This window comes from Misgurnus anguillicaudatus, chromosome 11 (genome assembly GCF_027580225.2).
Source record: "Misgurnus anguillicaudatus chromosome 11, ASM2758022v2, whole genome shotgun sequence".
In the NCBI taxonomy this organism is placed as follows: Eukaryota; Metazoa; Chordata; class Actinopteri; order Cypriniformes; family Cobitidae; genus Misgurnus; species Misgurnus anguillicaudatus.
Genome location: NC_073347.2, coordinates 28,101,245 through 28,128,157, shown reverse-complemented (window position 1 = coordinate 28,128,157; position 26,913 = coordinate 28,101,245). Strand labels below are relative to the sequence as shown.

The 26,913-nt window shown below is 39.5% G+C and overlaps 1 protein-coding gene across 1 annotated transcript in view; it reads left to right on the top strand.

The window, feature by feature from the left end:
• syne2b (spectrin repeat containing, nuclear envelope 2b) overlaps window positions 1–26,913 on the top strand; it is a 191,307-nt gene that overhangs the window by 138,814 nt on the left and 25,580 nt on the right. The window contains exons 116-126 of the mRNA XM_073873482.1: window positions 18,594–18,756; window positions 19,198–19,385; window positions 19,565–19,715; window positions 19,810–19,992; window positions 20,233–20,370; window positions 20,443–20,637; window positions 21,062–21,341; window positions 25,161–25,229; window positions 25,595–25,719; window positions 25,803–25,926; window positions 26,013–26,212. Of these exons, the coding sequence (XP_073729583.1) occupies window positions 18,594–18,756; window positions 19,198–19,385; window positions 19,565–19,715; window positions 19,810–19,992; window positions 20,233–20,370; window positions 20,443–20,637; window positions 21,062–21,341; window positions 25,161–25,229; window positions 25,595–25,719; window positions 25,803–25,926; window positions 26,013–26,212 (1,816 nt within the window). The remainder of the gene's footprint in view (window positions 1–18,593; window positions 18,757–19,197; window positions 19,386–19,564; window positions 19,716–19,809; window positions 19,993–20,232; window positions 20,371–20,442; window positions 20,638–21,061; window positions 21,342–25,160; window positions 25,230–25,594; window positions 25,720–25,802; window positions 25,927–26,012; window positions 26,213–26,913) is intronic.

The following is a 26,913-nucleotide window of genomic DNA, read 5'->3' as shown; positions in this document are numbered from 1 at the left end:
ACACAAAGCACAGCAAGCACACAAAGCACAGCAATTACACAAATCACAGCAGACACACAAAGCACAGCAAGCTCACAAAGCACCGCAAGCACACAAAGCACAGCAAGCTCACAAAGCATATCAAGCTCACAAAGCACAGCAAGCTCACAAAGCACAGCAAGCTCACAAAGCACAGCAAGAACCACCATAATGCAGAGCAACAACAGCAAACATGGAAAAATAGAACACATATGAAGTACAGACAGGTTGAGAAGAATTAATGAAGAAGAACAAAACGTCATGACTCAGGTGGGATTCGAACCCAGGAACTCAGAATCTCAATGCATGTGGTTTAACTAGATGCGCCACTCAGTTGACACAGTTCATGAGGCAGCAGACAAGAGATTAGAGAGCTGAAAGGATTAACATATGTCAATCACCAAAGATGCAGGAAAGACACAGCAGAAGCACCATAATGCAGAGCAACAACAGCAAACATGGAAAAATAGAACACATGTGAAGTACAGACAGGTTGAGAAGAATTGATGAGGAAGAACAAAACGTCATGACTCAGGTGGGATTTGAACCCAGGAACTCAGAATCTCAATGCATATGATTAACTAGATGCGCCACTCAGTTGACACAGTTCATGAAGCAGCAGACAAGAGATTAGAGAGCTGAAAGGATTAACATATGTCAATCACCAAAGATGCAGGAAAGACACAGCAGAAGCACCACAATGCAGAGCAACAACAGCAAACATGGAAAAATAGAACACATGTGAACTACAGACAGGTTGAGAAGAATTGATGAGGAAGAACAAAACATCATGACTCAGGTGGGATTCGAACCCAGGAACTTAGAATCTAAATGCAATTGGTTAACTAGATGCGCCACTCAGTTTACACAGTTCATGAGGCAGCAGACAAGAGATTAGAGAGCTGAAAGAATTAACATGTCAATCACCAAAGATGCAGAATTGACACAGCAGAAGTAGAAATAACAGAAATACAATGTACATGAGTTCAAGTGAAATTGAAGACAAGCAGATCATTATGTATAGTGATGCTATACAATGTAATATACAGTGACATTAATTTATTACTATGACAAATAGACAACGTCACAGGCACGGTAAACTTTAGAGTGGTATTTCTAAGAAAGAGAGCAGAATATCAAAAATCTGTTCGGTCACATCTGTGCGGATTGCTCCAAACATTATACGAGCAGAACCTGACATAAAATACACAAAATTTGTAAAAGGAGTAGCGAAAAAATCATTTACCATATGCCTTACAATAACACCTGAACATAATGTTGGAAAATGACAAACAAGGTATCGTTGCGATCGGCATAAAACAGTGAATACAATTTCACAAAGAAAATGTATATCAGACAATGTATTCAGAAGTTATAAGCAGTTCAATAAGAACTGTTATAGTTTATAACCCCTAGGTGGCGCTGTACTCTGACTTCCCATGTACCTTCCGGACATCATGTCGAAGCTCCTTACCATTTTATGCGCGGATATGTCCAATAGTTCAAAAAATAGAACAATTTATTTGAAATTTCAAAATGGCGGACAGGCGGTTTGGTCAAACCCGGCATAATTCACATCGACAGATGCGGCATGAGGTAAGCAATCCATAGACATCAAGATCATAATTTTCTGACAAACAGTTCAGAGGTTATGGGCAATAATAGCCTATTTTTCTATCTCATGACCCATAGGTGGCGCTGTCACCAAATTTGGCATGGACCCCAAGTTCATGGTCCACATGAAGTGTACCAAATTTCATTTCAATTGATCAAAGAATGACTGAGCTACAGCTTCAGAACCATTTTTGCGTCAACCTCGTTAAGTTTGCGCATTTATTACTTTTGAACAAAGATGAATATCAAAATTCTGTTCGGTCATTTCTATGCGGCTCACTCCAAAGATCATCTGTGCCAAATCTCATAAGAATTGAACCGCATTTGAAGGAGGAGTAGCGAAAAAACGAAATACTGTACATTTCAAAATGGCCGCTATTGTAATGGGTGGAGTCTTACTGTAAAGTATCAAATTCAATAAGCACGATGAGAGCAATCACGTGTACTAAGTAGAATTTTCATAGATCAAATGGTTCACCAATTATAACAGTTTGAACATTGATTTTTTGGACTACTGGTGGCGCTATAGAGTTACTGCTAAAGACCCCATTTTTGGTCACATGACTATTTATGACCACCTCTACATCTGTGCCAAATTTCATCATTTTCCTATGTACGGTTCATAGGGCTGCCATAGACTCCCATTGGGGAAAAATAATAATAATAATAATAATAATAATAATAATACTAACAAAAACAATAGGTGTCTCAGCACCTTCGGTGCTTGACCCCTAAATATAGCTGCAAGCAGCAACTCGGGGCCAAGCACCTTCAGCGCAATAATGAGCACCCAAAGCAAGCACAGCAAGCACACAAAACACAGCAAGCTCACAAATCACAGCAAGCTCACAAAGCACAGCAAGCACACAAAGCACTGCAAGCTCACCAAGCACACAAAGCACAGCCAGCACACAAAGCACAGCAGGCACACAAAGCACAGCAAGCTCACAAAGCACAGCAAGCTCACAAAGCACAGCAAGCACACAAAGCACAGCAAGCTCACAGAGCACAGCAAGCTCACAAAGCACAGCAAGCTCACAAAGCATAGCAAGCACACAAAGCACAGTAAGCTCACAAAACACAGCAAGCACACAAAGCACATCAAACACACAAAGCACAACAACCTCAAAAAGCACAACAAGCTCACAAACCACAGCAGGCTTACCAAGCACAGCAAGCACACCAAGCATAGCAAGCACACCAAGCACAGCAAGCTGACAAAGCACAGCAAGCTCAGAAAGCACAGCAAGCTCAGAAAGCACAGCAAGCTCAGAAAGCACAGCAAGCTCAGAAAGCACAGCAAGCTCAGAAAGCACAGCAAGCTCACAAAGCACAGCAAGCTCACAAAGGACAGCAAGTACACAAAGCACAGCAAGCACACAAAGACAGCAAACTCACAAAGCACAGCAAGCACACAAAGACAGCAAACTCACAAAGCACAGCAAGCACACAAAGCACAGCAAGCTCACAAAGCACAGCAAGCACCATAAAGCGCATCAAACACGCAAGGCTCAGGAATCATAGAGCAGAACCACCACAATGCAGAGCAACAACAGCAAACATGGAAAAATATAACATATGTGAACTACAGACAGGTTGAGAAGAATTGATGAGAAAGAACAAAACATTAATAGAAAAACCTAATATACGACTCAGGTGGGATTCGAACCCAAGAACTCAGAATCTCAATGCATGTGCTTTCCTGGATGCGCCACTCAGTTGACACAGTTCATGGGGCAGCAGAAAAAGATTAGATATCTGCAAGGATTGACATATGTCAATCACCAAAGATGCAGAATTGACACAGCAGAAGTAGAAATAACATAAATACAATGTACATGAGTTCAAGTGAAATTGAAGACAAGAACATCATTCTGTATAGTAATGCTATACAATGTAATATACAGTCACATTCATTTACTATGACAAATAGACAACGTCACAGGCACGGTCAACTTTGGAGTGGTATTTCTAAGAAAGAGAACAGAATATCAAAAATCTGTTCAGTCATTTCTGTGCGGATTGCTCCAAACATTATACGAGCAGAACCTGGCAAAAAATAAACAAAATTTGTAAAAGGAGTAGCGGAAAAATCATCTACCAAATGCTTTACAATAATACATGAACAGAATGTTGGAAAATGACAAATGAGGTATTGTTGCAACCGGCATAAACCAGTGAATACAATTTCAGAAAGAAATTGATATCAGACAAAGTATTCCAAAGTTATAAAGGGTTCCATAAGAACTGTTATAGTTTATTACCCCCAGGTGGCGCTGTACTCTGACTTCCCAGGTACCTTCAGGACATCATGTCAAAGCTCCTTACCACTTTTTGCACGGATATGTCCAATAGTTCAAAAAATATAACAATTTATCTGAAATTTCAAAATGGCGGACAGGCGGTTTGGTCAAACCCGGCATAATACACATCGACAGATGCGGCATGATGTAAGTAATCCAAAGACATCAAGATCATAATTTTCTGACAAACAGATCAGAAGTTATGGGCAAAAATAGCCTATTTTCATATCTCATGACCCATAGGTGGCGCTGTCACCAAAATTGATATGGACCCCCAATTCATGGTCAACATGAAGTGTACCAAATTTCATTTCAATTGATCAAAGAATGACCAAAGTACAACTTCAGAACCATTATTGCATCAACCTCGTTAAGTTCACGCATTTATTACTTTTGCATAAAGATAAATACCAAAATTCTGTTCGGTCATTTCTATGCAGCTCACTACAAAGATCATATGTGACAAACTTCATAACAATTGAACAAAATTTGAATGAGGAGTAGCGAAAAAACAAACAACTGTACATTTCAAAATGGCCACTACTGTAATGGGAGGAGTCTTACTGTAAGGTATTAAAATCAATTAATGTGAGAAGGGCAATCATGTGTACTAAGTAGAATTTTCATAGTTCAAATGTATCATTAGTTATAACAGTTCGAACATTGAATTTTTGATCTGCTGGTGGCGCTATAGAGTTACTGCTAGAGACCCCATTATTGGTCACATGACTATTTAGGACCAGCACTACAATTGTGCCAAATTTCATCATTCTACTACTTATGGTTCATAGGGCTGCCATAGACTCCCATTGGACAAGAGTAAGAATAATAATAATAATAATACTAACAATAGCAATAGGTGTCTCAGCACCTTCGGTGCTTGACCCCTAAATATAGCTGCAAGCAGCGATACGGGGCCAAGCACAATCAGCGCAATGAGCACCAAAAGCACAGCAAGAAAGATACAACGTATCAATCACCAAGGACGCATTGAGCACCCAAGGTGCATCAAGAACACAAGGCTCAGCAAAGAACCCAAAGCATAGCAATGACAGAGCAGAACCACCGCAGTGCAGAGCAGCAACAGAAAACATGGCAAAAATAGAACATATGTGAACTACAGACAGGTCAGGAAGAATAGGTGGGAAAGAACAAAACTTTAATAGAAGAAATTAACATCTGCCTCAGGTGGGATTCAAACCCATGAACTCAGGATCTCTATGCATACGACTTAACAGATGCGCCACTCAGTAGACACAGCTCAAGAGACAGCAGAAAAGTGCTTACATGCCATACAAAGAATTCAGAAGTTTTAAGCAGTTCTATAAGAACTGTTATAGTTTATAACCCCTAGGTGGCGCTGTTATCTGATTTCCTCAGGACGTCATGCCGAAGCTCCCTACCGATTTTTGCGCCGATATATACGATACTTCAAAAGTTATAGCAATTTATCACAGATTTCAAAATGGCGGACAGGCGGTTCGGTCAATCCCGGCATAATACATATCGACAGATGCGGCATGAGCCAAGGAATCCGTAGACAACAAGATCATAATTTTCTGACAAACGATTCAGAAGTTATGCGCAAAAATAGCCTTTTTTCCTATCTCATGACCCATAGGTGGCGCTGTCACCAAATTTGGCATGGACCCCCATTTCATGGTCGACATAAAGCGTACCAAATTTCATCTCGATTGATCAAAGAATGACCGAGATACAGCCTCAGAACCAATTTTGCGTCAATCTCGTTAAGTTCGCGCATTAATTACTTTTGAATAAAGAAAAATATCAAAATTCTGTTCAGTCATTTTTATGCGGCTCACTCCAAAGATCACATGTGCCAAATCTCATAAGAATTTAACCAAATTTGAAGGAGGAGTAGCGAAAAAACGAAATACTGTACATTTCAAAATGGCCGCTACTGTAATGGGTGGAGTCTTACTGTAAGGTATTAAAAACAATAAGCATGAGGAGAGCAATCACGTGTACTAAGTAGAATTTTTATAGAGCAAATGGATCACCAGTTATAACCATTTGAACATTGAATTTTTGAGATGATGGTGGCGCTATAGAGTTACTGCTAGAGACCCCATTTTTGGCCAAATGACTATTTATGACCACCACTACAACTGTGCCAAATTTCATCATTTTCCTATATACGGTTCATAGGGCTGCCATAGACTCCCATTGGGGAAGATTAAGATTAAGATTAAGAAGAATAATAATACTAACAGAAACAATAGGTGCCACAGCACCATAGGTGCTTGGCCCCTAAATATAGCTGCAAGCAGCGATACGGGGCCAAGCACCATCAGCGCAATGAGCACCAAAAGCACAGCAAGAAAGATACAACGTATCAATCACCCAGGGTGCATTGAGCACCCAAGGTGCATCAAGAACACAAGGCGCCGCAAAGAACCCAAAGCGTAGCAATGACAGAGCAGAACCACCGCAGTGCAGAACAGCAACAGAAAACATGGCAAAAATAGAACATATGTGAACTACAGACAGGTCAAGAAGAATAGGTGGGAAAGAACAAAACTTTAATAGAAGAAATTAATACCTGCCTCAGGTTGGATTCGAACCCATGAACTCAGGATCTCTTTGCAAACGACTTAACAGATGCGCCACTCAGTAGACACAGCTCAAGGAGCAGCAGAAAAGAGCTTAGAGCCATACAAAGAATTCAGAAGTTATAAGCAGTTCTATAAGAACTGTTATAGTTTATACCCCTAGGTGGCGCTGTTCTCTGATTTCCTCAGGACGTCATGCCGAAGCTCCCTACCGATTTTTGCGCCGATATATACGATACTTCAAAAGTTATAGCAATTTATCATAAATTTCCAAATGGCGGACAGACGGTTCGGTCAATCCCGGCATAATACACATCGACAGATGCGGCATGAGCCAAGGAATCCGTAGACACCAAGATCATAATTTTCTGACAAACGATTCAGAAGTTATGCCCAAAAATAGCCTTTTTTCATATCTCATGACCGATAGGTGGCGCTGTCACCAAATTTGGCATGGACCCCCAGTTCATGGTCGACATGAAGCGTACCAAATTTCATCTCGATTGATCAAAGAATGACCGAGATACAGCTTCAGAACCAATTTTGCGTCAATCTCGTTAAGTTCGCGCATTAATTACTTTTGAATAAAGAAAAATATCAAAATTCTGTTCAGTCATTTCTATGCGGCTCACTCCAAAGATCACATGTGCCAAATCTCATAAGAATTGAACCAAATTTGACGGAGGAGTAGCGAAAAAACGAAATACTGTACATTTCAAAATGGCCGATACTGTAATGGGAGGAGTCTTACTGTAAAGTATCAAATTCAATAAGCGGGATGAGAGCAATCACGTGTACTAAGTAGAATTCTCATAGATCTAATGGATCACGAGTTATAACCATTTGAATATTGAATTTTTGAGATGATGGTGGCGCTATAGAGTTACTGCTAGAGACCCCATTTTTGGCCAAATGACTATTTATGACCACCACTACAACTGTGCCAAATTTCATCATTTTCCTACATACGGTTCATAGGGCTGCCATAGACTCCCATTGGGGAAGCGGAAAAATAATAATAATAATACTAACAGAAACAATAGGTGCCACAGCACCATAGGTGCTTGGCCCCTAAATATAGCTGCAAGCAGCAACACGGGGTCAAGCACCTTCGGCGCAATGCACACAAAGCACAGCAAGCACACAAAGCACAGCAAGCTCACAATGCACAGCAAGCACACAAAGCACAGCAAGCACACAAAGCACAGCAAGCACACAAAGCACAGCAAGCACACAAATCACAGCAGGCACACAAAGCACAGCAAGCTCACAAAGCACAGCAAGCACACAAAGCACAGCAAGCACACAAAGCATAGCAAGCTCACAAAGCACACAAAGCACAGCAAGCTCACAAAGCACAACCAGCACACAAAGCACAGCAAGCTCACAAAGCACAGCAAGCACACAAAGCACAGCAAGAAACAGCACAATGCAGAGCAACAACAGCAAACATGAAAAAATAGAACACATGTGAACTACAGACAGGTTGAGAAGAATTGATGAGGAAGAACAAAACGTCATGATTCAGGTGGGATTCGAACCCAGGAACTCAGAATCTCAATGCATGTGGTTTAACTAGATGCGCCACTCAGTTGACACAGTTTATGAGGCAGCAGACAAGAGATTAGAGAGCTGAAAGGATTAACATATGTCAATCACCAAAGATGCAGGAAAGACACAGCAGAAGCACCACAATGCAGAGCAACAACAGCAAACATGGAAAAATAGAACACATGTGAACTACAGACAGGTTGAGAAGAATTGATGAGGAAGAACAAAACGTCATGACTCAGGTGGGATTCGAACCCAGGAACTCAGAATCTCAATGCATGTGGTTTAACTAGATGCGCCACTCAGTTGACACAGTTCATGAGGCAGCAGACAAGAGATTAGAGAGCTGAAAGGATTAACATGTCAATCACCAAAGATGCAGAATTGACACAGCATAAGTAGAAATAACAGAAATACAATGTACATGAGTTCAAGTGAAATTGAAGACAAGCAGACCATTATGTATAGTGATGCTATACAATGTAATATACAGTCACATTAATTTATTACTATGACAAATAGACAACGTCACAGGCACGGTAAACTTTAGAGTGGTATTTTTTAAGAAAGAGAACAGAATATCAAAAATCTGTTCGGTCACATCTGTGCGGATTGCTCCAAACATTATACGAGCAGAACCTGACATAAAATACACAAAATTTGTAAAAGGAGTAGCGAAAAAATCATTTACCATATGCCTTACAATAACACCTGAACATAATGTTGGAAAATGACAAACAAGGTATCGTTGCGATCAGCATAAAACAGTGAATACAATTTCACAAAGAAAATGTATATCAGACAATGTATTCAGAAGTTATAAGCAGTTCAATAAGAACTGTTATAGTTTATAACCCCTAGGTGGCGCTGTACTCTGACTTCCCAGGTACCTTCAGGATATCATGTCGAAGGTCCTTACCATTTTTTGCGCGGATATGTCCAATAGTTCAAAAAATATAACAATTTATTTGAAATTTCAAAATGGCGGACAGGCGGTTTGGTCAAACACGGCATAATTCACATCGACAGATGCGGCATGAAGTGAGCAATCCATAGACATCAAGATCATAATTTTCTGACAAACAGTTCAGAAGTTATGGGCAAAAATAGCCTATTTTATTATCTCATGACCCATAGGTGGCGCTGTCACCAAATTTGGCATGGACCCCAAGTTCATGGTCCACATGAAGTGTACCAAATTTCATTGCAATTGATCAAAGAATGACTGAGCTACAGCTTCAGAACCATTTTTGCGTCAACCTCGTTAAGTTTGCGCATTTATTACTTTTGAACAAAGATAAAAATCAAAATTCTGTTCGGTCATTTCTATGCGGCTCACTCCAAAGATCATCTGTGCCAAATCTCATAAGAATTGAACCACATTTGAAGGAGGAGTAGCGAAAAAACGAAATACTGTACATTTCAAAATGGCCGCTACTGTAATGGGTGGAGTCTTACTGTAAAGTATCAAATTCAATAAGCGGGATGAGAGCTATCACGTGTACTAAGTAGAATTTTCATAGATCAAATAGTTCACCAATTATAACAGTTTGAACATTGAATTTTTGGACTACTGGTGGCGCTATAGAGTTACTGCTAAAGACCCCATTTTTGGTCACATGACTATTTATGACCATCTCTACAACTGTGCCAAATTTAATCATTTTCCTATGTACGGTTCATAGGGCTGCCATAGACTCCCATTGGGGAAAAATAATAATAATAATAAATATAGCTGCAAGCAGCAACTCGGGGCCAAGCACCTTCAGCGCAATAATGAACACCCAAAGCAAGCACAGCAAGCACACAGAACACAGCAAGCTCACAAATCACAGCAAGCTCACAAAGCACAGCAAGCTCACCAAGCACACAAAGCACAGCCAGCACGCAAAGCACAGCAGGCACACAAAGCACAGCAAGCTCACAAAGCACAGCAAGCATACAAAGCACAGCAAGCACACAAAGCACAGCAAGCTCACAAAGCACAGCAAGCTCACAAAGCATAGCAAGCACACAAAGCACAGTAAGCTCACAAAACACAGCAAGCACACAAAGCACATCAAGCACACAAAGCACATCAAGCACACAAAGCACAGCAAGCTCAAAAAGCACAACAAGCTCACAAACCACAGCAAGCTCACTAAGCACAGCAAGCACACCAAGCACAGCAAGCTGACAAAGCACAGCAAGCTCAAAATGCACAGCAAGCTCACCAAGCAAAGCAAGCACACAAAGCACAGCAAGCTCAGAAAGCACAGCAAGCTCACAAAGCACAGCAAGCACACAAAGCACATTAAGCTCACAAAGCACAGCAAGCACACAAAGCACAGCAAGCTCACAAAGCACAGCAAGCTCACAAAGCACAGCAAGGACACAAAGCACAGCAAGCACACAAATCACAGCAAGACCAAAAAGCACAGCAAGCACACAAAGCACAGCAATCACACAAAGCACAGCAATCTCACAAAACACAGCAAGCACACAAAGCACAGCAAGCTCACAAAGCACAGCAAGCACACAAACACAGCAAGCTCACAAAGCACAGCAAGCTCACAAAGCACAGCAAGCACACAAAGCACAGCAAGCACCATAAAGCGCATCAAATACGCAAGGCTCAGGAATCATAGAGCAGAACCACCACAATGCAGAGTAACAACAGCAAACATGGAAAAATATAACATATGTGAACTACAGACAGGTTGAGAAGAATTGATGAGGAAGAACAAAACATTAATAGAAAAACCTTATACATGACTCAGGTGGGATTCGAACCCAAGAACTCAGAATCTCAATGCATGTGATTTCCTGGATGCGCCACTCCGTTGACACAGTTCATGGGGCAGCAGAAAAAGATTAGATATCTGCAAGGATTGACATATGTCAATCACCAAAGATGCAGAATTGACACAGCAGAAGAAGAAATAACAGAAATACAATGTACATGAGTTCAAGTGAAATTGAAGACAAGCAGATCATTATGTATAGTAATGCTATACAATGTAATATACAGTCACATTAATTTACTATGAAAAATAGACAACGTCACAGGCACGGTCAACTTTGGAGTGGTATTTCTAAGAAAGATAACATAATATCAAAAATCTGTTCAGTCATTTCTGTGCGGATTGCTCCAAACATTATACGAGCAGAACCTGGCAAAAAATAAACAAAATTTGTGAAAGGAGTAGCGGAAAAATCATCTACCAAATGCTTTACAATAATACATGAACAGAATGTTGGAAAATGACAAATTAGGTATCATTGCAACCGGCATAAACCAGTGAATACAATTTCAGAAAGAAATTCATATCAGACAAAGTATTCCGAAGTTATAAGCAGTTCCATAAGAACGGTTATAGTTTATTACCCCTAGGTGGTGCTGTACTCTGACTTCCCAGGTATCTTCAGGACATCATGTCAAAGCTCCTTACCACTTTTTGCGCGGATATGTCCAATAGTTAAAAAAATATAAAAAATTATGTGAAATTTCAAAATGGCGGACAGGCGGTATGATCGACAGATGCGGTATGATGTAAGCAATCCATAGACATCAAGATCATAATTTTCGAACAAACAGTTCAGAAGTTATGGGCAAAAATAGCCTATTTTATTATCTCATGACCCATAGGTGGCGCTGTCACCAAATTTGATATGGACCCCCAGTTCATGGTCAACATGAAGTGTACCAAATTTCATTCCAATTGATCAAAGAATGACCGAGGTACAGCTTCAGAACCATTATTGCATCAACCTCGTTAAGTTCATGCATTTATTACTTTTGCATAAAGATAAATATCAAAAATCTGTTCGGTCATTTCTATGCAGCTCACTACAAAGATCATCTGTGACAAACTTCATAACAATTGAACCAAATTTGAATGAGGAGTAGCGAAAAAACAAAGAACTGTACATTTCAAAATGGCCACTACTGTAATGGGAGGAGTCTTACTGTAAGGTATTAAAATCAATTAATGTGAGAAGAGCAATCACGTGTACTAAGTAGAATTTTCATAGTTCAAATGTATCATTAGTTATAACAGTTCGAACGTTGAATTTTTGATCTGCTGGTGGCGCTATAGAGTTACTGCTAGAGACCCCATTATTGGTCACATGACTATTTAGGACCACCACTACAACTGTGCCAAATTTCATCATTCTACTACTTATGGTTTATAGGGCTGCCATAGACTCCCATTGGACAAGAGTAAGAATAATAATAATAATAATACTAACAATTGCAATAGGTGTCTCAGCACCTTCGGTGCTTGACCCCTAAATATAGCTGCAAGCAGCGATACGGGGCCAAGCACCATCAGCGCAATGAGCACCAAAAGCACAGCAAGAAAGATACAACGTATCAATCACCCAGGGCGCATTGAGCACCCAAGGTGCATCAAGAACACAAGGCGCCGCAAAGAACCCAAAGTGTAGCAATGACAGAGCAGAACCACCGCAGTGCAGAGCAGCAACAGAAAACATGGCAAAAATAGAACATATGTGAACTACAGACAGGTCGAGACAAATAGGTGGGAAAGAACAAAACTTTAATAGAACAAATTAACACCTGCCTCAGGCAGGATTCGAACCCATGAACTCAGGATCTCAATGCATACGACTTAACAGATGCGCCACTCAGTAGACACAGCTCAAGGGGCAGCAGAAAAGAGCTTACATGCCATACAAAGAATTCAGAAGTTATAAGCAGTTCTATAAGAACTGTTATAGTTTATAACCCTTAGGTGGCGCTGTTCTCTGATTTCCTCAGGACGTCATGCCAAGCTCCCTACCGATTTTTGCGCCGATATATCCGATACTTCAAAAGTTATAGCAATTTATCACAGGTTTCAAAATTGCGGACAGGCGGTTCGGTCAATCCCGGCATAATACATATCGACAGATGCGGCATGAGCCAAGGAATCCGTAGACACCAAGATCATAATTTTCTGACAAACGATTCAGAAGTTATGCACAAAAATAGCCTTTTTTCCTATCTCATGACCCATAGGTGGCGCTGTCACCAAATTTGGCATGGACCCCCATTTCATGGTCGACATGAAGCGTACCAAATTTCATCTCGATTGATCAAAGAATGACCGAGATACAGCTTCAGAACCAATTTTGCGTCAATCTCGTTAAGTTCACGCATTAATTACTTTTGAATAAAGAAAAATATCATAATTCTGTTCAGTCATTTCTATGCGGCTCACTCCAAAGATCACATGTGCCAAATCTCATAAGAATTGAACCAAATTTGAAGGAGGAGTAGCGAAAAAACGAAATACTGTACATTTCAAAATGGCCGATACTGTAATGGGAGGAGTCTTACTGTAAAGTATCAAATTCAATAAGCGAGATGAGAGCAATCACGTGTACTAAGTAGAATTCTCATAGATCTAATGGATCACCAGTTATAACTATTTGAATATTGAATTTTTGAGATGATGGTGGCGCTATAGAGTTACTGCTAGAGACCCCATTTTTGGCCAAATGACTATTTATGACCACCACTACAACTGTGCCAAATTTCATCATTTTTCTACATACGGTTCATAGGGCTGCCATAGACTCCCATTGGGGAAGATTAAGATTAAGAAGAATAATAATAATACTAACAGAAACAATAGGTGCCACAGCACCATAGGTGCTTGGCCCCTAATTAAAATCCATAATTTGGTTTTTAAAGATTTGTTATAAAAACTAATTATTTTTTTCCGCAAAATGCAATAAATCCACAGTTTTTCATCTGTGCCATGTTATATTCATTTAGTTGACAAGTGCACTACACTAATAAAAAACATTAACAATAATGGCATTAATCAAAACACTTACTTTGTCATATTAAGAACACTGTCATTGCTGCTGTCATCCTTGGGACGTTGTCGCTGAACTTTTTTGAAAGCGATCAGCTGTAAAATGTTTTATTCTTGCTCGATTGTCGCTGACTTCGAGTAAAATAATGTAAAGTTTTTCATAAGATCCCCTACGGTCAATGTGTTAGCATGACAGAAGCTTGATGCTGTCGTGTGAGAACAAGCAACAGCCGACATTTTTCCCTCGCCCGAGTGGCTTACGTTTCTTCCCCGCCACAGAAACCACCACAGGTTTATCAATGCCATCAAAAGTATTATTTTGTTTTTGTTTGTTTATTGATCATGAAGTACAAAGTAGATAAGGAAAACTAGGATTCTGTGTATTCAACGGCCCCATTATTGTTTGCAATGCGTGGCATGGTGCTCTGTGATTTGTTGAGCGGATTTATTGCATTCTGCAGAGAAAGAGGACTGGCGTTTATCGCGTTCTGGGAAAAAGGGAGAAAACTAGTGCTGCACAATTAATCGCATCGCAATCGCGATGTCAGCCTGTGCGATTATATGACAGCAAAATGTTGCAATTATATTAAATAAATAAATGTGTGGACTTGTTAACACAAACTTTCTGATAACAGTTTGATGATTTTCCTTGCTGTTTAAAAAAAGAAAAACGAACAAAAAAGGCAGTGCATGTGTGCCATGCACGTGTATGGCGTGCGTCGTCACTTGTGTGTGCACAGCGCGGAAATACCAGAGCGAAGATGAATGCAGAGGAGGTTGACAGTGATCTGGTAGCTAAAAAAAAACTCTACGTCTGTTGTATAGGGATATTTTGGATTTAGGATTACTGACACTGAGCAGTTGCTACATCACGTGGCAATGCGAAAACATTTATAGTTTTACAAATACACATTTTAGCATTATCAAACTAAACTGTGTGTGGATTTTCCTTAAAACCCATCAAGTTGACTCATGATACCATTTAGTATAATCGCAATCGCACATCGCAATATTAGCATCAATAACCGCAATGGGAAAAATTGCCCAAATCGTGCAGCCCTAGAGAAAACATGACAGAATAACACGGCTGATAACGGATTTTGCATAAAATTAAGAATTAACTTTTTAATACCTGATACAATAATGATTCTGGTGGTAACTAATTTTAATTATAAAACGGTTAGTTCCAATCCTTGATTCTGATTGGTCAATAGGTGTGCTTTATTCACAATAAAACACTGCTATGACCGCTTCACCCAACGGTTCTATTTAATATTACTGCGCCCTTAGCAACACCCTTAGCAACACATAAACATATAATGAGACAAAGTCTGAGAGCAGTTTGTTGTTTTTATTTGAGCTTCCATGTTGTTGTTTGCATTCAGGGACTATTTTTTCTAGCGGAAGGAATGCTTTTATTGATTTAACTTCATGAAAGTTGCACAATTTTTTTTTTAACTTTAATATTGTGTGGTAACCGTTTTATAAAAGCGGTAGGGTACTCGAGGCAAGTGCTGTGTCGTGAATAAGTAACGGCTGAAGGGTTGCAGGCACTCCGCTTCGCGTCGTGCCTAACAACGCCCTTCAGCCGTTACTTATTCACGATACAGCACAGCCTCTCGTACCTTATTGCTTAAAAATAAAATGGCGTTTATCGCATTTTGGAACCAAACTCTTCAAATATACCCATGTGACTTATGACTGGTTTTGTGGTCAGAGTCATATTTTTTATACTGCTGTGTGTTTCTCTGCATGTTTGATGTTGACTGCAGCAATTGGCCAGGGAAATTTGTTTTCCAATTTGTTTGCCGAGGAAAATTGGTTGTCGTGGCAATGCAGTGATCCACTCCGAGGTTCAGACACCTGTAGATGGAACTGTTGCTATGGCAAATAAGATTTAACGTTACAACATAATCTTCACCGTGACTATCATGCCGAATAGAGATCCCTTTGAGTAAAGAACAGGAGAATACTGATTAACCGTGAATTTGGAACAATTACATTAAACCTTCAGACGGCTGAAGTGTGCTCGAAATTCTCCCACCCCCATGAATTACCCTCTTCTGGAGAATGAATGAATTGGCGTAGCAGCTTTATCTGTGAGAGACCCACCACCAGTTGTTCCCTTAGCCAGATTTATTTGCTTATTTAATTTGATTGTTTGAGTAGTTAACCCAAAAATGAAAACTCTTATCGGTTAATTTCTTGATTTAGGTAAAAACAGACTTAAGATCACCCAATCAGATCTCGACTTTAGCATAAATGAATTAATGACTGTTTGGAGTCAATTTGGAATTTTTTGTTTGCTGATATTACTGTTTAAACAGCCTGCTGTTGAGTGTGCATTCAGTAATGCTGCCGGATATTGTATCAAAAAAAAATTCCAAGCACACTGTATACGTAACTTATAAGATGCCCATGCGATCCCATTGCATGCTTTACACATTAGTCTTTTCTTGGCCATACAGAAAGGGAGGGAGAGTGAGCGAGTGAGGTTGAATAATAAGAGAGGGAAGACCAGGAATGGTGTAATATACAGTAGCTCACAGTCTACGAAGAGAGCGTGTGTGAGTCTGGTCGTTCAGACATGCTAACACTGACACGAGAGAGTCATGGAGCTTCCTCACCGGTCTGTGAGTAAGTGTTTCCTAATCGCATACACACGGGGATGTCATGTAAGCATGCGTCTGTGTGAGGGAGAGAAATAAAGGAGGAAGGGTGATGGTTTTGTCAGCGCGTGTGTGTGCAGAAAGCAGCCGAATTACCGAAAGCCTCAGTTACAGGACTAAAATGATGCTTTGCATGAAACACTTGCATGTTTTTGTGGAGGACGTGCATGATGAAGGGAAAGAAATTGTGCATGCTCTCACTTAGTCTCACCATGCAGACATGCACCAAAAACGGCTTCCAGGCTTTAAGGAGCATGCAAGATGCATCCAGAATTATCAATGCATAAAAAATGATATGCTGGATGCCCTCTTTAAATGTAGTTTTTTCCCTCATATTGTGTATTTAATTTGATTTATATCAATGCAAACACCGCATCTCAGTCACGTGCTAGTTGTTGTGTGATGTCATGTCTTCCACATCACCACTCTGGTTTGTTTTGGTCGGTCCTCCATTGGAAAAGGTCACGTGACTAAGAGGATGGTAGCATTCCCCCGTAGTCATTTGACGTCACTCTTGAGCATTAGTAGACCGTCCACACATTTAGTGGTTGCTATGGATTGAATGGAGTGCACCAGGCAGATCTGATGTGGTTCACTGCACATTCAGACTTATCAGAAAGGCTTTTGTTCTGTTTTCTCTTCTTTGTGAATCTTAGCTTTGCAGACTTGCTGTAAAGGAACAACAGTCTGATAAGATGCAATCTTTATTATACCAAGACACTTTTTTAGACATCTTTGCACCCTTGCAATTTATACAATACACAATTTATTAATATATTATACTGCTTGTATTACATGTTTACTTGCACATTTGCACCCTTGCAATTTTATACAATGTACTGTTTACTTACATATCATGCTTTATATACGGTAACACTTTACAACATGGTTGTTTTTGTTAACAGGTAGATGCATTAACTAATATGAACTAGAAATTAGAGGTAGATCAATTTATCGGTTTTGCAGATTAATCGGCACCGATAGTTCATTGGTGGAACAATCGGCTATGGGCAAAAAATGCATGCCAATAGTTTTTTCGAGTGCGTCCGCTGCTTCATATCATTATAAAGTAATTAATTTGCTGAATAGCTGTTGCATTAGCAGACAAACAACAACAGCAAGTTTGTCTTCAAGGCTGACAGGACAATAATATTAGTAGTCCCAGTTACACAAAAATCATTAAATGTTAAAACAGAAGCATATAAAGTACAAGACTTCACATATAATATACATTTGTGTTATTAAAATTTTACCAGTGGGAGTATTTCACAGAATTATTTACTTTAATATTTATTCATATATTTATTCATTTATTTATTTCATTTAGCACATTTTCATGGTTCAGTATTGGTGTTTTATTACTTTTGTAATACATTTCAGCACTGTTTTACTTTGAATGTTATGTGTTGTGTTTTGATCCAGTGTCCATTTTAAAAACTATCAGTTGATTAATCGTTATCGACAAGTAGGGACCAACTTAGTTATCGCTATCGGTAAAATCCACTATCAGCCGACCTCTACTAGAAATATAGTTTTCAGCATTTATTAAGTTAATGCGACTACAATTGCTAGTTCATTATGCATTTACTAATGTTAATAGTTACAACTTTTAAAAAATGTATTAGTAAATGCTGAAATTAACATTAACTAAGTTTAAAAATTGCTGTAGACGTTCTGTTTATTGTTAGTTTATGTTAGCTAATGCATTGACAAATGATAAAAAATGCAACCGTATTGTAAAGTGTTACCATTTCTACCTAATACTCTTTAAATTCTGTACTTGGATTACTTTAAAATTGCCTTTTTCCCTTTTGCGTAAAAAATTACATTTTAAAATGCTAAAGATAATGCTGACAAATGTAATTTTGTTGTGCAATGACAATAAAGTTCTTCTTATAACAATAATAATAATAATTGATATGGAATATAATGTTTATATTTTATGTGTATCTGTTTTATGATGTTAGGGTGGACTAAATAAAACTTCACTGCGGTTTCCTTACTAATTGACTGACAGTAAGAAATCGCTTTATTGTTTGCATGATGGTATTTTAGGGTGAAGAAGCTGAAGGAGACTTTAGTAACAGTTCAGCAGCTGGATAAGAACATGAGCAATCTTCGTTCCTGGCTTTCCCGTGTTGAGAGTGAGCTGGCCAAACCCATCACATACAGTGTTTGCCACAGCGATGAGATACAACGCAAACTCACAGAGCATCAGGTAATCAGCATTTTCAATATAAGAAATGCAATAGTTTATATATATATATCTGACACATCAGCATTTTTATCAGTAAGGGGATTTCTAAGTGGGCTATTGACACAAAATTTCCACCAGATGTAGCCATCAAGCCCAAATATTGAATTCATTAATCAGAACATTTAAGTATACAAGTTGAGTCATAAAAAGTGAAGTGAAATGACACAGGGAATAAGTATTGAACACATGAAGGGAACAAGGTGCAAAATGGCATAGAAAGCCAGGAGATCACCTGAAATCTGTCAGTATTGAGAGAGAAACCCTGACCCCTATCAGTACTAATTGATATCAGCTGCTTATACTATATATATATATAGTATAAGCAGAAATCACAGAACACAACATTTATGACTTTGTTCTTTGAGTTTGTGGACCATGTTTGATTTTGTTTGTCTTCACCAGGACTTGCAGAGGGACATTGAACAGCATACAGAGGGAGTAACATCTGTGCTGACCCTTTGCGATGTATTGCTGCATGATGCAGACGCATGTGGCAGTGATGGAGAGAATGACTCCATTCAGCAGACCACGCTCAGCCTCGACCGCCGCTGGAGAAACATATGTGCCATGTCAATGGAGAGAAGAATGAGGTCAATACAAACACACATTCACGCAAATATTATATATAAACATAGTAGTAACCATTTCAGCCCCACTGTTGACTCGTGGACTATTGTAGAGGAGATTGTACTTTGTAGGCTGTTTGCAGAGCACCTTTCTGGAATTGGTGAATAACAAGCTGATTTGCTTTGACATTCACCCCCTGTAGGATTGAGGAGACATGGCGACTGTGGTGCAAGTTCATGGACGACTATGCGCGCTTTGAGGAATGGCTGAACACAGCAGAACGCACAGCGGCCAACCCTGCCACCAAAGATGTACTGTACACCTGCGCTAAAGAAGAACTCAAAAAGTTTGAGGTCGGTTTTGCCGGATGAGGTTTAGCTATAATTGTAGATGTTGCATTAACACACCGTTTGGACAGATTTTAACTATCTTGTGTAACATACACAGGCATTCCAGCGTCAGGTTCATGAGCGTCTGACACAGCTAGAGCTGGTGAATAAACAATACAGACGTTTGGCACGAGAGAATCGAACCGACGGTGCCAGTAAGCTAAAGGTGATGGTACATGAGGGAAACCAGCGCTGGGACTCGCTACAGAAGAGAGTGTCTGCAGTCCTCCGCAGGTTAAAGGTTAGACGATCCTCAAACTGTACACTCTCAAAAAAATGTTGGGTTGTTTTAACCTATGATGGGTCAAATATGGACAAACCCAACTGGTGGGTTACAGTATAAAGTAACCTATGCTGGGTTGTTTCAAGCCATGGTTGCAACAACCCAGCATAGGTTTATTTATAACCCAACGATTTGATGTATATTACAAGTTATATCCACTTGACAGTCCATCCATCTAAACTCCTTTTCTCCATCTAGCACTTCACATCTCAGCGTGAAGACTTTGAGGGGACGAGGGAAGCCATTCTGGTCTGGCTGACTGAGATGGACCTTCAGCTCACCAACGTGGAGCATTTTTCAGAGAGCGACATCCACGAAAAGATGCGCCAATTAAACGTCAGTACATGGCGATCATACCGGAAGTAATGTAGAAAGAATGAATATTAAAGGACTTTCTATCTCCAACAGGCATTTCAGCAAGAGATCACTCTAAACACCAATAAAATTGATGCTTTGATCGTGTTTGGAGAGAACCTGATCCAGAAGAGCGCTCCACTGGATGCCGTACTCATCGAAGATGAATTAGAGGAGCTGCACTCGTACTGCCAGGAAGTGTTTGGAAGGGTCGCCCGATTCCATCATCGCCTGATCAACAGACGACCGGTTAGTTAAAAAAAAAAACAAGTTGCAAATACCCATAGTGCTAGTAACTTTAGTTGAGTTTAGAAAACGAGAGAAGTAATAATGCCTGCCTGGCATCTGTGTGTCTTCATATATATGCTACTACTGTATGAACTCTATGTTGTTCTGATGAGAGATCCTTATTGTATTTTTCTAGCTGGACAAGTTTTTTTATAGCATCAGTTGAAAATCATTGGACATACTGATGGGCTCCAATCGAAAATTGACACATTTTTGAGTCTTTATTTTTCGAAAAAAATAAAGAGCATATTATCAAACTGCGCATAAACTACCTTTAGCTATTGAAGATGGGACCATTTACATAATACTGCATCACGACAGTCAAGTTTCAAGTGCACAAAAACATTTTTCTCCCTAATTTCGCCCTTCTTTCTTTTTTTCTTAGATTTTGGATGAGGACAGAGATTTCTCAGACAGAGACACTGATCCAGAGGACGAGTTGAGTGGGGTGTGGGAGAGGGAACAGGAGGAAGATGAAGCTGATATGGGCGCCAACGTACAGCAGTCTGCGTGTCACCTGATACCAGCTACTCTGGAACACTCTGGACGCGAGACACCCGCCAGTGTGGACTCCATTCCCCTGGAGTGGGACCACACCGTGGATGTGGGGGGATCATCATCTCCAGAGGATGATGAAGAGTTGACATATTGCAGCGCCCTATCAGGTATGAAGACAATAACATAAAGTTGACCATATAAATTAACACTAAAGCTCCTCCTTTTACTTTAAAGGCGCTCTAAGCGAATTGAAGCGTTTTAGACCATAAAACATTTTTTGTTACATACCAGAAACATCTCTTCACTATCTGCTTGCTGCCTGTCCGCTGATCAAACTGTAAAAAAACGCGATCTCTGTAGACAGCCCAGGCTTCACAAACGGCAATATCAACATAGTGGCCAAACCTAGCATCACAAAACAAAACAAAGTATTCCAGGCAATAAACGACAAAAAGGATTTGGGGTGGGGGTTGGGCACGTTCATGAAAGCACGGAAGGGAGGGGGAGGAGTTAGCTCCGTCTGTTTGAAAACAGTTTCAAACGTCAACAATAACTAACGTCTCGCAGATTCGCTTAGTGAGCCTTTAATAGAGTAACAAAAAGGTGATCTTATAAAGAAAATCTAGATCAGTGGTCTCCAACATGGAGTCTGTGAGTTGCCCGCCAAAGCACATTATATTAATAGCCTTCATTTTAATATTTATTTATTACATTTTTTATATTAGCTCGGCTTATTTTATCTATGTTAACATTTTAACAATGATAAAACATATCAATCAGAAAAATAACACAAAATCAACAAGTAAAGCAAAAAAGTTGTTATATCAAAAAGTAGACTATATCAAAAAAGTAGCCCTCCAGATTGTTTTATCCATTGTGGTAGCCATTGCTCACTAAAAGGTTGGAGACCCCTGATCTAGATCTTCCTGTCTGTCGCTACATTTATCTACAGTAGAGCTCTCTGTTATTTTTTTCAACCAAAAACAGAAAACGTAGGAAAAAGTTAGCATTTTCAGAGCTTTTATTATGCATTTTCAGAAATGCACAATAAAAGTCCTTAAAATGCTAACTTTTCAAAGTGCAAGATTTTAAAAACAACAACATTATTTCCTTGTAAATGACAAAAAAGCAAATCTGCAAGACCATATTACGTGTTAAGTCTACATACATGCGTGAGCACTACACAACCATAACAACAATGGCGATCTACAGGACTGTGTTGTGCCATTCAAAAAAAGTTCATTAACACTTAAAAAAACACTTTTTTAACAAGTTTACAAAATTTTGGAGTTTCAAATAGTCCAGGGTCACTTATAGTAATAAACCTACCTTATTGTCCACCCAAACTAAAGTGGTGTAATCTTATTTGGAGATTTAGGACCAGATTTACTAACAGCTTGTGCCAGCGCAAACCATAATTTTGGCGTTAAATAAAGACTGTCAGGATTTACTTAAGACGCGGAGTGTATAATTAGTGCTGAAAAGGTGTGGTCCACTTATTTTTGCAACTGACCTTATTGCATACCGTATGCATTTCTAGGAGTTTCCCTTTCAGATGCAAAATTTAGGGGAGTAGAATATTTACATAATTCACGCAACACAAATTACTACATGTTTGCGTGTGTGATATTACTAGTATTTGCGGCATTATTTAAAACATGTCTGAAATCATTTTGTGCTTGAAATAGCTGAAATTGTAACTGATAGGAGAAGGCTTGGCAGACATCAGAAAATATGTGGTACAAGGCACAGGATTTTTTTCCACACACAGTTTATTTGGAATGTCAGAGGAACAAATTATTTAAAAACATTGTTTGCAAAGCCATGTTATTTTCTTAATGCTGGAGGAAATAAAAGAGGAGTCACTAGAAGTTGTCACACAATACAAGGTGTTTCAAAAACCTTCATTTTTGTCCTCCAGTTCTTTTCAGCTCTGTTAGCTGGGATGTCGGTGGTGCTGTACTCAAGCGAATCAGGCGCTAGTAGATCACCCTCACCTCACCAGCTCAGCATATTTGCGACCCTGAACTAATTTTTTCGCTGATCTTAGAGGCTGTTTACACTTGACATTAACATGCGTTTTGTATGCCAAGTGTAAACAATGTTTAAAAATTTTGAGCTCGTCCACTTTCAACCACATTCAGAGGTAGTCGGAAACCCTTTCGATCGGATTGCTTTTGTAGTGTAAACGCATATTCAACCAGCAACACGGACCGCCTTCTCTTCGCCCATTTATCTAATCTAAGGTACTGAACACAATGTTTTACGTCTTTTCTGACTTCTGGCGCTATTTTTAACCTTTAGTTGATCTCAGCGTAGTTTCGTTTTGCAAGCGTGTAAAATGTTGCGCAATCCGTTTTCATCAATTGCACTGAAATATCAGACAAAGCTTTAACATATACATGTACAAACACTGTGCAGCATGATAACTTACAACAAAAGCAGTGGATTTCGACATAATATTAGTTCGCGTCCATATAAACTTGTCGCCATTACTCCCACTCGCATTTAAATGACAGCAGAGAGACTCGCCCACAGTCTCCCAGACCGCCCCCTCACAGCATTCAGGACAAAAGAGACGGATTTAAATACCAGGTGTAAACGTGATGTGTCTCTCTCATCCACTTGTGATCCGATACGAAAACACATCTTAATACCAAATGTAAACAGCCCCTTAGTAGATTGCGTTGGTCATTATGGAAATCGGCTGTTGCGCCTGTATTACTTAATTTGCACCTTTTTAGTAAATAACCCTCAGATATTACCACTCCCATCTGTGCTTTTTTTGGAAGCATTTAGTAAATCTGGCCCTATTTATTACATGAAAGATACTGAAATTATTGATTTTATTGACACTACGCTTTATTATTCTGCGTGAAAATACCTGAATTTGGCTTGCTAAAACATTGACTTTGATTGTCTCTATGTTTGTTGATTTTAGGAACCTCTTTACTATCATTAGAAAGTAAAAACAGACCATAATATTAAATTGCACAAGAAATATTGCAACATTTGCCCAGTTCTTATTTCGGTGCAGATATTTTTCATGTCATCTCCAAAATTCCAAGAACAGCGTACCTGTTTTGTAGCTCAAATTTTGACAAGATAACCACCCTATTTTAAATACATGTTAAAGCTGCAACTTGTCAACAAATTTTCAGTTTTTGGATGCTGGTGCGTGATGATCTCCGTATCCGATAATGACAAGCAGCACCTGAAGCGTGGGCATCAGAAGCCAAAAAAATGTGGGTGGGTCCAAAACATGTACTGCAGTAGATGCCTTTTAATTAAACAATTGCTTTTATAGCCTAAAAATGTTATTTACCTTGTATTGCAGCCCAGAGTGCAACATGCGAAAGTAGTGAAATTTTCGAATACACGAAATGAAGTTTAAATTATACGGACTTTGATGAGGTAATTGAAACAGATTTGAGAAAGCAGCAGCGTGGAAGTCAAGGCTGTAGCTAAAATGCGAGTTTAATTTATTAGGGCATTCCTCTAGTGGAATCTTCTCCCACCCACATAGAATATTTCCAATGCCCATGGAAGCATGTGCACACAACCCAGTACAATAGTTTTACTAGACTTTAATCATTTTCCTGTGTCATATATCACTGAAACCAGAATAATCTTAGCTTTTACATGGTATGTGATACATAGACAGGCAAATTATGGTTCAGTTTTGATGCAGTGTTAAATATAAGCTTGTTTTTAAATTGGAAATTCTCCTTTGAGTACAAAAGGACATGGCCTTATTCAGTCAATAATAAAGATATCAAGGTGATATTTTTACCAAATGTTTTTTATATAGAATGATTTAATGTAAAAACACAGGTAGGGTCACACATCTACATTTATTTCTTTTATCTGCTTCTATGGTGGAGTGTATTTAGATCTGTCTGTCTTGTGCTGCTCTTCTAGATCTCAGTCTATGATCTGCTGCGTCTGTTAGTATATCTAGTCTGTCTGCTTCTCTTCTGTTACAGATGTAGAGGTCACTGAGTGTTCTGAGTCATTTGCTAAAGCTACAGCTAAAGCTCTGAGGGCTGGGACTGGTAGGCATCATGCCTGCTGCATGCTGATAGCACTGTGACTTCAAATTACAAATGCATTTCTAACGTTTTAGCATCAAACCATGCCATCTGCATAACCTACATGCGTAATCCCCCCTTACCTCCCCATTACACATTCTTGATGGCACTGATGTTTGAGTAAATGCTTGTGGTATGCACATTTGCATGTACAATCCGATGCAGACAAGTTCACATGAATGTTTTGATGTTTGTTTTGTGGTGACCTGCATCTTTCTATTTTTGTGTGATCTAGTGGCATGCTCTGCATCTGTGACCACTAACTTCCTGTATTGTTTTCGATGCTGTTTGAAATTACATCTCTCTCTCTTTCTCTCTCTGTTTCTCAGGGGGGAGATCAATTGTGGAGACGTGGCACTCACCGGATTTGACAGACAGAAGACGAGCAAACAGAGACTTCATACCCAGCCTGACTTCATCACCTAACAGTTCACAGTATCATCCACAGGCCTATGTGAGTACACTTACACAAACACCAGTACACAGATTATCCTTACTGGCCAAGTTGATTTACATGCATATGCCATTTTTCTGCAGGATAAACTCATGTCTGAGTGCGCCGGTAATATAGACAGCATAAAGCGCGTAAAACTGATTCTGGATGAAGAAGAGCAACTGGTAGATCATGGACTTACAGCCCTCTCCGCTGCAGATAATACAGGTACTACATACAAACCCATGCCTATCTGTTACTTGTGTACAATTGAGTTTCAAATATGGCTGACCTTTGCCCTCTGATGACCTCAGGGGTCATCGAGCGATGGGAACTCCTGCAGGTGCAGTCGTGTGGTTTGCCGCAAGATCTTCAACAATGGCACAAACTCAACTCTGACCTCTGTGATGTCACAGCATGGTTAAACGGTGTGATCCCCGAGCTGGAGAAACTTCAAACGATAGAGCCGAAAACCACCATCAGAGACATAGAGAGCAATATCCACAAACTCAAGGTACTGAGATACAACATTAATGTAGTTTTTATCTTAAAACTATTTTAAATGTGCATTGTGGAAATTTTAGAAGGATCTCTTGACAGAAATGCAATATAATATACATAACTATATTATGAGTGGTGTATAAAGTTAATTAACTGTATTTGTTTTTATTACCTTAGAATGTGCGTCGTTTTTATCTACATACACCGCGGGTCCCATTACATGGAAGTCGACATTTCGTGACGGCATGTTTTTACAGTAGCCCTAAACGGACAATCTGCTCTATAGAGCACGTTTTGTAACTACGTTGTCTGAGACGGTGACATGTTTGTCCTGTGTCAGGTCCCGTAGCTTCACCATACGTTTCATACATAGACTATAAAAAAAATGGACAACGCCCATTCGCTCTCTTCCATTGGTGAAAAGTGAAGCCGCCAGTGTCCTGATATGGCGCTGAAATCTTGGGTCTTGAGTCTGCGCAGTATCGATTTCGGGACCAGTCCTGCACACTAGTGAGCAGGAAGTAAAGCCGCGAAATTATGGACCACCCTCGCAGCATTAAATAATTGACTAAAAACAAACATATTTTAAAAAGACACTTGAATTTACATCAGCGTGATAAAAACTACAGTAAATGACAGAAACCAGCTTCGGAAAAAATTAAGACGTGTAATTACATTGTTCCTTTGGTCTCAAGTCCCATTGAATAACATGGG